Raw genomic sequence first — 18,026 nt, 5'->3', positions numbered from 1 at the left:
TACGAGACAGTTCAAAAAATTGCTGCACCATTTTTACATGGTGTTCCGTAATATAGAGACACAGGTTGTGGTTTATGACACTCCAAAGACATACAGAAATAACTAGTTTCTCCCTGGGTGGTTGAATGAAGTTGTTAAAGATGAAGCTAGTCTCCCACTCATCAGGATAGTAGGTTGATTGATACAATTAATTTTGTTTCTTCTAAAACAATGTCCTGATTGATATTATTCGCTTTGAAAGGCAGAGAGACAGAGACACAGAGAAATCTGCCACCTGCTGGTTAACTCCTCACAGACTCACAGTATCCATGGCTGGGTGAGGCCAAACTCAGAAAGCGAGAACTCAGTGTGAGCCTTCCCCTGTGAGTGGCCATGCCAGAACCAATGAGTCATGACTTACTGCTTGCTAGAGTTTGTATGAGCAGGGAGCTAGAATCAGAAGTGGGGCCGGTGACAAACCCAGACATTCCAGTATAAGATGTAGCTTCCCAGTCAGTGTCTTAAGGCTGGGCCAAATGCCTGCCCCTCCACTCATTTTCTGCTAATATATCAACTTGATTAGCTTTTCACATTGGCAAGTGGCATCTTGTTTTTAGCTATCATTTCTGGGTTGGTGGTCTAACTCGTTTGCTTTTAACTTGATTTTATTGCATCATGACTACAATCTATTGAAAATTGACACAAATAAAAATGTATTAAGCCATGTGGAAGTACGCACACGTTCACAGGAGTAATCTGATAAAATGCCTTGAGTAGATATTCAGTTAGTTCTTAAATTTGGGAAGGTGAGCCATCAATAATAAAATATTAGTCTGTATTTCTACAGAAGTAATTAAGCATTAATATTGTGAATGCAATACCACCTTTTCCCCCCTGGATAGACCTGTGACTTTTTTTCAGTTTATCAGTGTAGGAATTAAGGAAGTTTTCACTTACCTTATATGTCCAAAACAAAGTATAGGCTATTAAACTAATGCTCAGTGAAATTAGTAATTATCCTAAAGATGCATGTTTTAAGAAAGCACATTTAGTCAACAAATTACATGAATTATCATAGCTGAACTTCGTTTAATTAAATAACACCTCTCCATATCCCTCAATTTATTTGATTATATAGTGTGAAAGCAACTCCATCATTTCACACTTTAGCAATAGGTGCCAAATCCATCCATTTCTGTTTCTGTCTTCTTTCACAAGCATTTTGCTTTTACACAGGGGAGACTTTGGGCTACGTAATTTGTACCTTTTTAAAATATGATGTGTAGAGGATTTTTAGAGTGAAATTGTGTCTATCTGGCAGAAATACTAATATATAAGTAAATGCCTGCCTATACTCATGTATAATGTATATTGAATAAAATAACATTTAAAATCATGTAGACAAATTAACATGCTACACCAAATGCAGATTATCTCGGGCTTTGTGATAAATACATGATTTATGATTCTCTGGTAGTTGTTGAAGAACGTGAAAATAATTATTAGTCACTGAAATAATCATGATTAAAAGCACATACATGTGTTTGCATATATTTGCCCAAAATTATTTGTACCATAGAGATTATGTCCCAGGCTTGATTGATCTGGAAAGGTATACTTCATGGAAAATCAACTTTCACTAATTGTAAGTACTATTTGAGCATTGACTAACAGATTTTGAAACCCTGGTAGAGAATGCAGCACATTACCATTGAGGAGTGTTACAATGAACCAACAGAGATAACCATTTCTAGTTATTTATTTATTTGTTTATTTAGAGCATTGTTTAACAGATTTTGAAACCCTGGTAGAGAATGCAGCACTTTACCATTGAGAAGTGTTAAAATGAACCAACAGTGATAATCATTTCTATATATTTATTTATTTATTGGAAAGGCAGATATACAGAGAAGAGGAGAGACAGAAAGGAAGATCTTCCATCAGATGGTTCATTCTCCAAGCGGCCGGAACAGCCAATGCTATGCCAATCCGAAGCCAGGATCCAGGAACTTTTTCCAGGTTTCCCACGTGGATGCAGGGTCCCAAGGCTTTGGGCCATCCTTGACTGCTTTCCCAGGCCACAGGCAGGGAGTTGGATGGGATCAAACTGGCACCCGTATGGGATCCTAGTGCATTCGAGGCGAGGACTTTAACTGCTACACTATTGCGCAGGGCCCATTTTAGCCATTTCAATGAAGGAGGAGGAAGCATTGATGCAATTCACTTCTCAGGGAAGATTCGACTTGAAAGTGAAAATTAGGCACATACAGAGTTGCACCCAATTAATGAACCCTTTGTGAAATCAGATTTAATGAAAGTACCAATTTTATATAATTAAAATACTTGTAAAAAATTTTGCTTTGACATGTTAGAATATTATATAGGAACTACTCATGTCAGGGGCAACCAATGCTCCTAATTCTCTCCTAATGTGGGCACTACTTTTGAAAATATTGGATTCATCAATTTTTCTAATTCGCCTTTCTCCCCATGTGGCTATGTTTCAGATTACCAATATCCCTGATCCCTTCCTGTCAACCTCAAAACCTTTCTTATGGTTTTCCCAGTCTGGGAAAGAAGCATTACATTTGGGCGACTACAATTCTTCACTGCGTTGAATGGTTTATTTTTGACTTTATGAGTCAGTAAAATAACCAAAATATGGGAACCAAGCGGAGTTAAGATAATGGGCAAAATGTCAATATTTTTCAAGTTCAGTAATACCCAATTTTTAAATTGTTTTAACACTTTTAAAATAATACACAAATGCATCATTCATATAGTTATCTAAGCAAAGCTGAAATGAAAATTAGATGTTGTGACGTCGTGAGTTAAGCTGCCAGTTGTGAGTCTTGGCTGATTTACTTGTATTTGTCCCTTCCTGCTAATGTGCCTAGAAAAACATTAGAAGATATTTTGAAGTGCTTGAATCCCTGATATGCATGTGGGAGACCCTGATGGATTTTTAAGCTTCTGGCTTCATACTGGCCAGCTCTGATTTCATGCCCACTTTGGGAGTGAACCAGTGGATGGAATATATCTCTGTGTCTCTTCTTCTCTGTGAGTCTGCCTTTGAAATTAACCTACTGATTACCCATCAATTAATCAATCAATCTGTATAATCACAAATGAAAGTAGAAGTATAATTGAAAGCAAATGTAGCAAGAACATCAAGGAAATGGCTTGGATTTCTAGAATTATGTCTATTGGAGGCCCAGGTCACTTACCTACTTAGCCTTATGAAATAAATGCCTCAAAGACTATAAAAGGAAGCAGTAATTTTGCTTTTCATACCTATAATTTTGAGGTGCTGATTTTATTTCTGCTTTTTCTTATTGCCATTCTTCTGGCCCTATAAATAAAACTATTGCCTACCCAATCACTAAATATTGCCAAAAAAAGCTTCACTTAAATAGCATAGCTACTTCTGAAACTGATAAAAAATTTTAATCTTTGCATTCATTTTGCTTACTCTATCAATCTCCAAACTACAGTCTTTAGTAGCATTTGGTTGCCAGGGAAGGATTACAGAATTTAAGATTATCTTATCATTTTCTCAAAGGAAAGATAAAAATTAGATCCAAGAAAATGCATGTGTGTGGGCATACTTTTTCTTAATATCTGAGATAAATTTATCTTGCATCCGTTAAACTGAGTTATGGCTATTTATTCCCATATTTTGCAACCAAATTTCTCTACAGGTCATTCAAGAAATTAGAGTCAGCATTTTCAAGAATTTTTTTTTTTAATTTTAAATAGAAAATTCCAAATGATAAATGTTAAGATTTGGAGTAAAAATCTGGCGACTGGGGTTATATCAACATGCATGTCACATCGTGGTGGAAGAAGTGTTGAGTTCAATAGTGGTTGAATGCTGAATTTAAAGGCAAACTGGAGTATTTATACTATCAAATAAGAATTATATGAGGACTAATTTTTACTTTTTTTAGATTTTCTGAATTTTTCTGTTTATGCATTCCTTTCTTGTGGTTTCAAAGGAATTTATTAATGCAGTTGATTAGTAGGGTCCCAGCAATTGCATGATAATTACTATAATGGGATTATCATCAACTGTCATGTAAATGTAGTATTAGTACAAAGAGAAGATATTCCGTAGAGTTCATGGTCACAATTCCAACATGTTGTGGACCAAGATTTGTGTCTGTTTTGTGCACTGATGTTCACTGTTTCCAAAGTCTCAAGCAATGCTTGGCACATAAAAATGCTGTGTAAACATTGTTAAATAAGGGCTTCACCTTCATGAAATCAATTCATCTAACAGTAATTACTAAGTAGAAATTAAATATCCTTCTAGTTTGGCACTATTTTATTTGATGATGATAATAAAGCTAGAGCACAGCAAATTTTCAATGGAATGAGAGTAGGGTACTTCTTAGAATCAGGTCACTTTCTAATTCTTTTTCTTATATAGAGGATATTACAACATACATGTAGGATTTTAAAATATGGTCGAAGTATTCTTCTGCCAGTTGTAATATTGTGTAATACATAAGGGTAAGATAAGAATAGAGTAATAGTTTCAGTTCCAATTGTCACTGTCCCATTTTTGTTTTTGCTTATGTTTGCATTGTATTTATAAAACCACTCACATAGACATTCATTTTTTTAGATGTCCTAGATTTACAGTGAATAAGACATACACATATGTGTGCACATTAACTCATAGTAAGTGGCAATGGAGTATTTTTAATTTCAGATTCATAACGGAGTGTAAGACCAATAACTCACAAGAGACTGAGTACTGAGCAGGTTTCTGTATCGGGTAGTCCCAAAGCTCATCACTGAGCAAATGATGCTAAAAATACTGTACCACAGACAATAGTCTTTTTGTGTTGTTTACCAGGATAGAATGTCTTCAGCATTAGCTTCACTCATTATTAAACCTGTAATGTTCTATAAATGGCACCAATGGATCAACACAAAGAGATGGAGTAATAATTGGTAACATTATGTGATCATAGTTTATAAAAGGAGATGCTTAAAGTTAGATTTCCTATTTGCTTCTATTTGAAACCTAGACAATCTCATTTATCCAGCACATGCATTTTATTCTATTACTGATGGCAAATAGGAAAATTTATTTTCCTCTAATTTTAGTCTTGACATTCGCATATGCATATTAACTGTAAATGCAGCTATGCAGTGGAGCAATTTCGTGTAGTGTATTATTTGTCATAATCACAGCACAATATCCATAGCAGGTTATCCATCACAAGTCCTATTTTTAGAACCATTACTAAAACTTTGTTAATGCTATTGATTAACAATAGATATTGAGAAACTTCCTTAATTAGCAGTGTACGTACATTAATACTTTGATATAATAGAATTTTAAGTAGCCATGTCTACACATCTTTTAAAAGTGTTAAATGTTTATATAGCTCCATTAACCCCATTTAATTATAAAAATAAAACAATTAAAAATGTTTAGTGTAGTGCAATGTAAATCTCACTTTGTGTTTACATAAAATTACCTACAAATACCACCTAGTATTAAATTAGAATATTTCATGATACTAGAGATTAAAAATAATGTTATATTGAAATTACTTTAAAAATTGAGATTTTTGGAAAGTGAGAAAAAATTTGGACATTATAAAAAACCAAAAGTATTCCTTTAGAATTTCACCTACAGAATTAGAGAATTGAGATCATTAGAGTGAGAAATAATAAACGAAGGAAAAAAGCAGCCAAAGATTTAATTGCTTTTTTTTTAAGATTTATTCTTATTATTTATTTATTGGAAAGGCGGATATACAGAGAGAGGAGAGACAGAGAGGAGGATCTTCCGTCCGATGATTCACTCCCCAAGTGAGCGCAACGGGCAATGCTATGCCGATCCGAAGCCAGGAACCTCTTCCGGGTCTCCCTTGTGGGTGCAGGGTCCCAAAGCTTTGGGCCGTCCTTGACTGCTTTCCCGGGCCACAAGCAGGGAGCTGGAAGGGAAGCAGGGCTGTTGGGATAGAACCGGCGCCCATATGGGATCCCGGGCGTGCAAGGGAAGGACCTTAACCACTGTGCCATCGCGCCGGGCCCTCAATTGCTTTTAAATCTCTTTACACTCAAGAACATGTTTTTATAGTGTTGCTTAAGTTTTTTTTTTTTTCATTTTTAATGCTATTTTCTTATTTTAACTGAAAAGTAGTGATTGTGTGTATTTTGGGGGTAGAGTGTGAAGTGACTCATTGCAGGTATGCATTGCAGGGTCATAAAGCCTAATTAAGATAGCCACTACAACATGTTTTTGCTGTGATGAAAGCATTAAATATGTATCCTTTCAGCAATTTTAAATATAGAACACAATGACTTCCTTATTTATAAACTGCATAAGCTATTGTATTTCATGTGTAATTCCTATGTCAGTTTGTAGATGTGGAAAAGTTTTCTTTCATATGTGCTACCTTCCACGTTCTGTAATCCTAAATTCTAAGACTTGGAATTTCCTTTAGCCCAACTTTTCCATTGAAGTCTTGGATGTGGTCTATCAAATCCACATCTAAATCATATGTGCAGTCTCAACTGGTGGTACACATTCTGTATCAGCATCAGTGAAGATAGGAAATTCACTATTCCCTGTAAGGTTTTTTTTTTTCCCCCCAAAAGTATTTCTCTGTGTTAACCTGCAAGTTGCTCCCTCTCCAACAATTGATACACCTGTTTTTGTTTTTCCTGTTCCCCCTACCCCCATTCCCTTAATTTCCTTTTCACATAGTACTTGTTTTGCTTAGGCATTAGTCACTTAAACCCTTGCCTCCCAGAGGACTTTTTTTCTTCAGTGCGACATCCCTGAGTTCCTTGTATGCATGACTCCTTGTCCCCTTTTGTCCAGATTGGTTTTTACATTGTGATACTCAAAACTAAAGATACTGAATATTATACAAAAGATTCAATGCAAGTGGAATAATCGCATTTGGAACACATCACAAAAGCAATAATTATATTTTGCAATTGGTGACATGTTTTTCCCTAATTATTGAATACTTTAATTACCTGTATTTCTTTTAACTTTTTGTATCCAATGTTCTAATTGCTTGTGCTTCCTATATTTTGGTACAATTACATCTTATTCATTACGGCTCATCTCAAGATAGAAAACTCATGTATTTGAGAAAAGATTTGTTATTATGCATCAATCCTTCATTTGGTGATTTTAATTGAAAACTAAGCATTCAGTTAATTCTAGTTGGCTTCTGAATAAATTCTGTTTCTTCCCTTTTTTCTTTCCTCTTTTCTCTCTGTTCTCTCTTTCTTGTCTTTGTCAGTATTCTGCGGGTTGATACGAGGAACTGTCACAATCGTGCCTGGTATGGACTTGTTGTCCGGGACGTATATATTTGCGGTCCTGTTAGCATGCGTCGTGTTTCAGTCTGGCGCCCAGGAGAAGAACTACACGGTCCGAGAAGAAATGCCAGAAAACGTCCTGATAGGCGACTTGTTGAAAGACCTCAACTTGTCGCTGATTCCAGACAAGTCCTTGACATCGCCAATGCAGTTCAAGCTAGTCTATAAGACAGGAGATGTGCCACTGATTCGGATAGAAGAAGGGACTGGAGAGATCTTCACCACCGGAGCTCGCATCGATCGTGAGAAATTATGTGCTGGTATCATGCTGGATGCCCGTTGCTTTTATGAAGTGGAGGTTGCCGTTTTGCCGGATGAAATATTTAGACTGGTTAAGATACGTTTTCTGATAGAGGACATAAATGATAATGCACCATTATTCCCCGCAACGGTTATCAACATATCAATTCCAGAAAATTCGGCTATAAACTCCAGATATGCTCTCCCAGCGGCAGTTGATCCTGACATCGGAATAAATGGAGTTCAAAATTACCAACTAATCAAGGTATGTATTAAAACACTCTGCTAAAAGCATTCTTTCTATTTCTTTTTAAAGACAAAAAGTAATCAGTATACTTAAAGCTTTGAGTAGGCAATTATGCCAGTTTTTCAGTTTGCACGAGGTGTGGTAGAAAAAATTCATCAATACAATTTTTATAATTATGTGACAGATATGAAATTTCATTGTATACTAATTTCTAGCAATCATATTTCTTTTAATTTTCCACTTGGGGTTAAATAAGGAGCTTGGCCCTGCCAGTCAGCTTACTCAATATCCCACTTTTAATCAGTCTATTCATGACTCCTCATATGCCACATTTAAACTAGCAAATTATGAATGTTGAGATTGACAACACAAACCTATCATTTTTCTTATTAATCATTTTAAGGAGGAAGCTTTATATTGACATTTGAAAATATGCCAAATTTATTAGAGGTGTGAATAGAATATATTCGATAAATGTTTTTCATTGTGTGAGAGACTGACAGAAAATTGCCTACTGCTGACTCACTATGCAAATGCCAGTAATGAGTAGTTCTGGACCAGACTTAATCTGGTAGCCAGGAACTCAGTCTGTAGTTGTTATGTGTGTCAGGAGTACAATAACTTGAACTATCACCATTGCCTCCCTATGGGCTCATTAGCATGATCCTGGAGTCAGGATATAGAGCTGAGTACAGAACCTAGAAATGCTGATTGGAGATGGAAGCTTCAGAACTAAAGTTTTAATTGCTGGGCTGAATGCCCACTCCATACAACATTTTTATCACCAGCATATTTGAACATACACAGATTAATACTATTTTTCATGATGATTTGAAGTCAAAACAAGATCTGTAAGCATATTTTTAGTCATTAAAGTGAGACTGAATTTTATCCAATGTGCTAAATGTCAATGTTAAATATTTTCATTTTGCTCAAATTCTTTGAAAACACAGTGTTCTTGTGTTGTAAAGGCTTAGTAATCCTTTTAGCCTCAAAAATGTAGGTAATCTGAAGAACCTACTCTCATTTTGATTTTGGGGTGTGAAGTGTAGGAGGAGGAGATTAGGTGAAATATTTGATATCCCTCCAATATGTGACAAAGGAGCACATTTATCAAGTGAGCCAGAAATTGTTGATTTCCTGCGTGTTGCATAAGATAGTATAAAATTCAGGTTTGGACATGTGAACTAATAGAATGCAATTGAATGATATTAGGCTATCTATTAAAAAACTATAGATTTCACATAGACATTGTCAGAGGATTTTCAGACACTAATATTTCCTTATGATTATTATCTACCAGACAATGATTGATATGAATAATGTGAAAATACTTATAAATAGGATGTGACTATAGGCCTAGAGAATATGTGGTGTAAGAAAACTGTTTAACTAATAACAATAGGTTGAGAACACATAACTGTTTACAAACACACTCAAGGATTAAAGGCTATTGGTCTGTGATTTCCATTTTTCTATTCCTGTAGCCTAAATTCCAGTGGATTGCAGCTGTGTTTGAATATATGAAATAAACAGAGGAAGATAAGGTTACATGATTTATAAATAAGCATTTGTTTAGGACAGATTTCTACAATGACATCTACTTACCAACAAAATGAAAAAAAATGTGCAGGAGTCAGAAACACATGAGCCACAATTTAGTGCTTTCCTCTTACTAGCTGCTGCTTTAAGGCTGATATTTCTGATGATCCACTTCCTCAGTCATAATATGCAGATGATTATATAAATATTGCAGTGATGGCATTGGCAAGAATCATCACTAACTACGGAGTGGGTAGACTTTGGTAGAATATTCTGGGAGATGTTTTAAAATTTTTGGCTACTTACTTATAAATGTAAAGCCTATGCTTTAAATTGCAAAATATGGATCAGAGTAGATAATATTTCTAAAGGAACACTCTCCAGTAAAAGTTTATGAAATGATGCATGTTCTGCGTCTGTGATTGCCTATATAGTCGGCATTAGCCAAAAATGCAGACATACTTGTAATGTTGCTAGTGCTGCTAAGGTACTGAATTTTTAATGTAATTTTAACAGTAGCATGTGATTAGTAGAATCCATGTTGCACAACCCAGTCCACAGCAGATTTTATTTGGCAAATAAAAATCAATAGGTAATATTAAAATAGAATTTCACCAAGTTGGAACAAAGTACTAGGAACAAGATCTCTCCACTCAACTGTCCAAACATTGCATTGTTTTTCCCCTCAGGACAGCTTCATGATCTTCCAAGAAATATCTGATGATTAACAAATTGAAATAAAACCAATAAGCCCACCAGCATATTTTTAGTTTTGTTAGAATGTGCTTTCGTTTGACATTCTTTGAAAGACTGTCAGCAAATGACAAAAAGATAGTCTCACTTGACATTATTAGGTGAGTCTTAGGAATAGAAATGCTTAGACATTTCTGTTTTAGAATGTGTGATAAGCCTAAAGAAGCTCTATGATATACCCAAAGTACTAGTGCATTTGTATGGACAAATACTCTTCTGGCTGCTTGTTAAAAATAATGGGACTGGAACACAAAGCATAGCCCTAGGCATGCAGAGGGCCGTGACATGGGTGACTTGAACTGAGTGCACTTTGACTTGCAAAAAGGCCCTGTCATAGCAGTGGCGTGTGTTTCTGTTGGAAAGGGAGATTAAAGAAAATGGGAAGAACCCTGTTTTGATCCATCCGCAGACTATAGTAAATTTTATCATTTGAAAGTAAGTAGGCCAACCATAATAATTTCTTTTAAAGGGCCCTCTGTCCTGCACAATAGGATAAGAATCTAATTAATATTAGTTTGCTCCACTTTTGTTGAGCAGACAAGAATAGTGCAATTGCAATTAGTTGATACTAACTAGGGTAATATAAAATGTGTGTGAAAAGTTTAAATAGCAAAGGGAGAGAAGGGGGAAATACAGAGAAAAATTCCTGGGAAAAACAGGATATTTGATAGATGAAGGGATCATGCTGGTGACAATTTCATGTTAATTAACTGAAATTAAAGCAATGGTGAATTTTAAACGTGCCAAAGTGCATAAGATTTAAAACTTGGAAGCTTTGTTTCTAAAGTTTTGATTTATGTATAAATATTTTAATAATCATATCTTTGTCATGTTAGGTATACTTTCACATAAATAAGGAAAATAGTATTATTCCACAGCTTAAACATGGAAAATGAATTTCAGAGTAGTGATTTATTTTGCTTGTGATCACATGACTAATAGATGAGAGATATGGGAGCCAGAATATGGTTTGCGAATATGAGTTGATCTAAAGAAAGTTAGGCTTATATCCTCAACATCAGGGATTACTCCAAGTTCATGACACAAGAGTAAGACAGTGAACAAAGGAAAAAAAACAGAAGAAGGTAAGAAATGTGAAATATGAATCGATTACTAAGTAATTCTGCTTGGTGAAAAGAAAAGCATATTAAAACTTATCAATGTGCCTTTGGTAACATTATTTTTAAGCTTTTTAGTAGCTTTTCGTGTCTGTAAAGAAAAAGGATTCATCTATTTCTATAAGCTTTTTTTTGTCAGTGTCACTTAAAAATTCAGTTTTTTTTTAACTCTCCATTTTTTCTTAAATATTCTCTTTTCTCTATTTCAGACACTGAAATGAAAATTCCTCATGATAGCATTTTCACTTGATTTGAGATGTGTTAAATATTTATATCTATATACATATGTATACAGCTATACACTTATGTATATATGTATGTATATGACTATGTATGTCATATATATGGTCACATATATATATACATATATATAAAGGAACATACTTTGTAACCACATATGTTGTAGAATTTGAATAGGTTGTTGGGTGTGAATAGGGAAGCGCCTGCTATTGTATGGACCTTTTCATATTGTAAGTCTGGTTGACAGGGATTTCAACATTTGGGCAAATAGAAATATCCCTCAAGCATCCAGTCTGACTCAGGACACGTCCATAAACCACAGGGACCTACTACTTCCCTTAATTGGAATTCAGGGGAAATAATTTATGTAATGATGTTACACGTGTCTACATTTTCTACTTCAAATTTTCATGTTTCCTGGCACATATCAGCTGTGGGAATCTTATAATAGTCCATTGACAGCTTGTTTGTGGGTTCCCATAAGGAGAAATGACCCTTGTTAGTACTGAGAGAGCAACAAGATCTGTTGATTCTGATTGGTAATCTAACTCAAAATCCTCAACTGTTTCAACCCAATCCATAAACAGCTTGATCTTTTTTTACTAACTTCAAATGATAGTTTAATCTGAGACAGAATTTTTTCACATAGTCAGGCCTTTGGTCCCTTGTCTCTGTCTTAACTTTTGCATCTTTCTCACTTATTAGGAGCTGTACTTGTATTTATGAAAATAAGGCTAGACTAAGATTTGTTTTGAGATCTCAGGTCAGTAAATCCACATCATGAAAGTATCCACCATTAGATGCAATGATCTTGACTCAAATAGCTGAGAATGGGACATGAAATGATATGCTGTGGGGAAAAAGAGCAAACACATTTTATCTTGAAAGAAGTATTATGCCTTTACCTTATGTAACCGTAGCTCCAAGTGACATATACTTTCATGAGTAAACAAAGCATTAACATTATTACAGGGGTAATATGTTATAATAAGTAATATTTCCAACAGTTTAAAAACTAATTTTGCAGTATTGGCTCCAGTATGTTCAGAAGAGTTTAAATACAAATGTTTCTTATTTTTCAGCTATAAAAAAGACATTTTCCTTAGAAATTCACCTATTCTGCTTTAAGATTACTCAATTATATGTTCTCTGTGTTCTATTATGTACAGATTAACATTTTTATTCTGCATTGAAAAGCAAGAGATGACAATCAAGTGATAATGACTATTGGGGTGCCTAAAAGCTGAGGTTATTTTCAGAGTGCACCTCTAGTGGGGAAAAATGACAACATAACATTCATTCTTTTCACAAATGGATCCTTATTAATGCTGTCAGGTCTTATTAAAATGAGAGAATGCACTAATAGGATTAAGTAACTTTTGACTTCATTACTATCAACAGAGTCCTGATTAGAATCCACTAATGCCTCTTATTAAATATACCTGTTATTAATAATCTCACATGCAATGGTATATATTGGCCATTTTGGATATCTCAATTTAAAAATACACAAATTGAGACACTAGAGACCAAATGTGTTTCCAAATCTGATTAAATTAATGACATCATGCCTTTAATCTGATATTATCAACTAACTATAAAAAGCACCGCTAAATTTTATTATTAGGTGCAGCAGTATTGATCTGTTATTCCATTGCTCATCATATCTAAAAAAAATCAATTTTATGCCTGCCAAAAGGAACGACTTAAAAGCTGAGATAAAGCAATACAACACAAAATTATTCGGTGCAGAATTCTTTCTTGAAAACGTGAGGTTTGATTGCACATGCGCAGGTGGCTTTTATAATTCTGATCAGCAGTAATAATCTAACATAATAAATGTTGGGATGTGGGTACTTTACCTGGAATAAATTACCCTTTTTGCTATACCATTTTCTGCTGACTATAACTCTATGTTGTGTTGAGAAGATACTGTAAATGAACTGAAACATAATTTTTCATTAGGTAAGGAACAAATGGGTACATTCATGAAGGTTTCATTTCATAGCTGATGACATCTTGTATCAGAAAAAAAATGGTAAGGTCAATAAAACCATTCTGCAGAAAATTTCTCACTTTGATGGATGAAATGTTTTATTGAGCTTTATGCTTTTACTAAATATTGGTAAAAGAATTGGGGTCAATTTGTAAGGATTTTTTTCCATATACAAAATTACAGATTGCACATGAAAAATAGTTCTCACTTGAAAATTAATTAGTAAACAATTCATATTCTTCCTTCGCAATTGTTACTTTACAGCCATCTTCACAAAACCAATCAGGAAGCTGAATATTTAAATAATCCTGTAATATATTGATAAATCAAATAAATTGCATTGACCTCAAATTAAGTATCATTAGGTTTTTGCTCAAGTGAGTTTCTAAATCTAGGTAGACGCTACCTGAGGTAATAAAGTGTTGGGTTCAAATTAATTAAGTCACACAGAACCTCATTTTAGTACTTTTGAAAATTATTCATTTGTATTCTGTTTACAAAAATCTCGTCTTCCCAAATTTTATTCTGAAAATATCTGCAAAGACATTTTATCCATAAAATGTTTAGTATTAGTTACTAGAGAGTTAAGTACACCAAGGCAGAATACATATGGACACGTGCTTTTCAGCAATTAAAATGACAAAAATGGAGACTTTTCACATCTTTTTTGTTTCCTGTGAAATCAAAGTGGTAATTTCTAGCTCACTATTCATTTAGAAAACTGTTACTTATTTTTTTACCGTGTTTAAAGGATCTTTAGCAGTATTTTATTTTTATTTCTGCATATACACCCATCTCTACTTGTAGATATACTAAAAAATAGCATAAAGATAATGTAATGAGAAATATGAAGAAAATGTCTGTTTTTAAAATATATTTGAGCTTTATTTCATCACACAAATAAGGAATTTTTAAAATGAACTATTATAAAGTAAAACTTTGGGTTATTTAGTACAATTGACATTTGTCCTTGAGATCTCTATTATAAGTGTGCAATGAAACAAGAAAAACCTGTAAAATTTACTGAATTCCCGAAAAATGTATTCTATAAATAATATTTCTTGGTTTTACCCAATAGTTTAAAATGTACTATAGTTTCCCCAATTTTTGTAAGATTTAATGCTTCATACTCTATGAAAGGTTATATTACAACCTTAACTAGTTGGTCATACATATTTTATATATGTATACAGACAATAATAGGGCAGAAGTATTCTCTTTCTCAATCAATGCCACTGGCTCCACATTTATTTTTGGATTGAGTTCAACGTTTTTTACAGTCTTCCATTTACCTTCTTTAGCTTATCTCTTGAATCAAATGTCTCCTCTTCATTTATCTTTGCTTCCTCCTGGCCCTCCATCTGACTATGACACTGCTAATATGAGCACTGCCTCATATAATGCTTCTACCATCTGGAATTACTATATTTATGTCTTCTTCATTGGGCACTTTTAAAACATTAGATTTCTTCTCTTTCTCATGCTGGCAACGCTTTTGCTTGTTTTGTTTTCGTATTCCTTTTCTTATAAGTTACTCACAGTTGGCTTTGTATAGGAGAGATATGTAATATTCAATTTTTTTTTGTATTCAGTGATTCTAAATTGAATGGGTTTTAAATATTTTTAAAGCAAGGAATTTGCTGCTTCCATGGATATTAGCATATACTCCTTGTTTATGACAGAGTTACTATGTCCTCTCAGGACAAGTTTGCTTTTGAGTTATTTGACTAGGAATACACGATGAAATCAACAGCCTGAAACCAAAAGGCAGTGGGACAATGAGAATTTGGCAGTCTGAAATTAAAAAAAAAGAAGAAAGAAAGAAAGAAAAGAAAAAAAGAAAAAGGAATAACTAAATGGTTAACAGAAGAAAGTGATGCTCTGAGCAACCTAGGATTACAAAAATTTGAGAAAAACAATTTAATGGATTATAAATAAATGTAGGTGTTTGCAATTTTATAGACCACTTCCAATTGAGTGTGGTGCTTCATTTAAGCCACTGAATGGTTAGCATAATGAATAAAGGAGTTCATATAATATTGCAAAGCTTACAAATGTAACCATATTTAGTTACAACCTAATGAATATTCAGCTAACTCCCCCCCAAATTCAACTGTCTTCAATAAGTAACTGTATAAATAAATAGGCATAAAATGGAGACTACTCATATTGACTGAATACACAATAAGAGTATAATAGTCTAATGTTATTCTTTCTTTAGTGATCTCATTATCCTTTTTTTTCTAGCACTGAAGTGTTTAACAGATTTTGTGTTTCGGGAGGCATTTAAATTTGATAATTTTACTGTGAGAAAAGTTATTCCTAAGGAATCAGCTATAGATAGTCACATTGCCTCATCTATCACATAATTTCCCAAGATACAATTTTAAACCCTTTATATAACTCTCCAAATTGGATAAGTATCAAGAACCTTAGTTTTTTTGGCAGTTTATTTTATTTTTTCTGAAGAGTGGATACCCCTGGTCGGTTGGTTCACTCTCCAAATGTTGTAAAAGGCTGGGGGTGGACTCAGCCAAAGTCATGATTCGGAATTCAATTTTGTTCTCCCACAAGAGTGGCAGGGCACAACTACTTAAGCCGTGTCTGCTGTCTGCTATGGTCTCTGAGAACAGGGAGCTCAAATCGGAAGTTGAGCTGGGACTTAAATTCAGGCACTTTGACATGGGATGTGGCCATTCCTAGTATAATGTTAAATATTCTGCCGAATGCTTGCCCCTTTACTATAACTTTCAGTTCTGTGGAAGCCAAATGAATACACATGAACATGGAAAAATGAAAATGACCTCATTGAGGACATTTAGAAATAGTTGAAACGTGGTTGTTTGATTTCTCCACCAACAACCATCCGTACCTGTAGGATTCTAAACATTTCTTGTGCAATGGGTTTTCTTCAAAAATCCTGCATGAGGTTTTAGGTAGTTCTAGCTGACTGAAATTTGACCTTAGGACTTCAAATGATTTGTAAGATCAAATATTTACTTGTTCTGATGAAAGAATTTTTTACAAGACTTATTTATTTGAAAGGCTGAGTTTCACAAAGGACACACACAGATGCATATGGATCTGCTTGTTCACTCCCCAGATGCAAACATCAGCCTGGGCTGGCCAAAACCAGGAACCAGGAACACAAAATCAGTCCTCCACATGAGTGGCAGAAACTCATTCTCTGCCTGTGGCCTGAGAATGCAGCTGTAGAGAGACCAAGTCCTTGAGCCTCTGCCCTGACACCAGACCTGGAATAAGCTCTAGGCTCCTGGCTTCACATCAACTCAGCTCTGGCAGTTACTGCCATTTGGGGAGTGAAGCAACAGATGAAAGAACTTCAATATTTACTTTTCTGTCGGTAAAGTCTACCTTTCAAATAAAAGCAAACAGTTTTTCTTAAAGTTCGTTACAGAAAGTATGCATGGGTTTCAGAAATTTTGCACCCAAGCAAACATCTTTTAATTCCATATTCCATGAAATTTTGAAGTGCTCTTGTATTCAGATAATGATGAATGTATTTAAAATTTATCACATAATTACCTGTTGTTACCAGACAACTGTGGAATTTGGGGAAGCAATTATTTTTGTACGCTTTTTTTTTATCTGAAGGAATTGTGTCTTAATTAGGTTAGGAAAAATATTAAGGAAACATAAATTATGTTCTCATATAATCCCAAATGTTATTCCTTAGTGTCTCCACAGTTTATTACTAGACATTATTGGCAGTTGTTGCATTTGTTCCTGCTGTTAAGCTTCCTTAAATCTTAGGTTGTTTCAGTGAGTTATGGTCGCTATTATGCTCCTATTTGTGGTGCAATGCAACAAAGAACTATGTGACTCCTTTCACTCACAACAACTTCTGTGTTTTCTGTTTAAAAAAATTGATAGAGAGTTTTGTTGTAATTTTCTCAGAAATGACTGACTGTATATAATTTCCTGCATGGTTGGCAAGGTCTTTTTCACACACACAGGGAAAAGGTTTTATTTTCTTAATAGAATTATCAGTCATCACGTCAAAAGTTGTTTTTTAGCCCCTGCTTTCTCAAATGACTTTCCATTTGGGCAATGCTTCCCCTGTGGAGTGCATACTGAAGATGTGGCTCAAAGAATGTATTATCTTTGTGAGTTTTTTTAAATAGATTTTTGCATGAATTTGACCGTCATCGGATTTTCTGTTACCTGTTTTCATAAGATGAGTAGGAACATCCAATTTATCTTTTAAGCTAGGATAGTTTTGAAATGAAAATTAAATAGCACTTTCCAAACTTTTAAGTCGTCATTTGAGATACCTGCATCCTATACTGGAGTGCGTGGGTTCAAGACAAAACTCAAATCAACATCCAAGCTTCCTGTTATTGTACACACAGGGAAAGAGCAGGTAGTTACTAAAATAATTACACTCCTAGTTACTCATGCGGGAGTCCTAGGTTCAGCTCCTGGCTCCTGGCTTTGCCTGACTCAGGGCAGCTCTTTTAGAAAGGAGGGAACCAGCAGATGGGAGGTCATTCTCCTGCCCCTACCTTCAATTCTCTGTCTTACAAAT

General features: G+C 34.5%; 1 protein-coding gene across 6 annotated transcripts in view; it reads left to right on the top strand.

Annotated features, from left to right (window-relative positions):
- Window positions 1–7,264: 7,264 nt before the first annotated feature.
- Window positions 7,265–18,026, top strand: part of PCDH11X (protocadherin 11 X-linked) — a 606,423-nt gene continuing 595,661 nt past the window's right edge. For 3 of the 6 annotated variants that reach the window (XM_040999471.1, XM_040999466.1, XM_040999468.1), the window contains exon 1: window positions 7,265–7,846. In XM_040999471.1, coding sequence (XP_040855405.1) covers window positions 7,307–7,846 — 540 coding nt within the window. In that variant the 5' untranslated portion in view covers window positions 7,265–7,306. The remainder of the gene's footprint in view (window positions 7,847–18,026) is intronic. The other 3 variants (XM_040999470.1, XM_040999467.1, XM_040999472.1) reach the window with 1 other exon arrangement.

The sequence above is a fragment of the Ochotona curzoniae genome, unplaced genomic scaffold (assembly GCF_017591425.1).
Source record: "Ochotona curzoniae isolate NIBS_2020 unplaced genomic scaffold, NIBS_Ocur_1.0 scaffold_1852, whole genome shotgun sequence".
Classification (NCBI taxonomy): domain Eukaryota; kingdom Metazoa; phylum Chordata; class Mammalia; order Lagomorpha; family Ochotonidae; genus Ochotona; species Ochotona curzoniae.
Note: the sequence above shows the minus strand (reverse complement) of the source record. Positions and strands in the feature narration are given on the sequence as shown.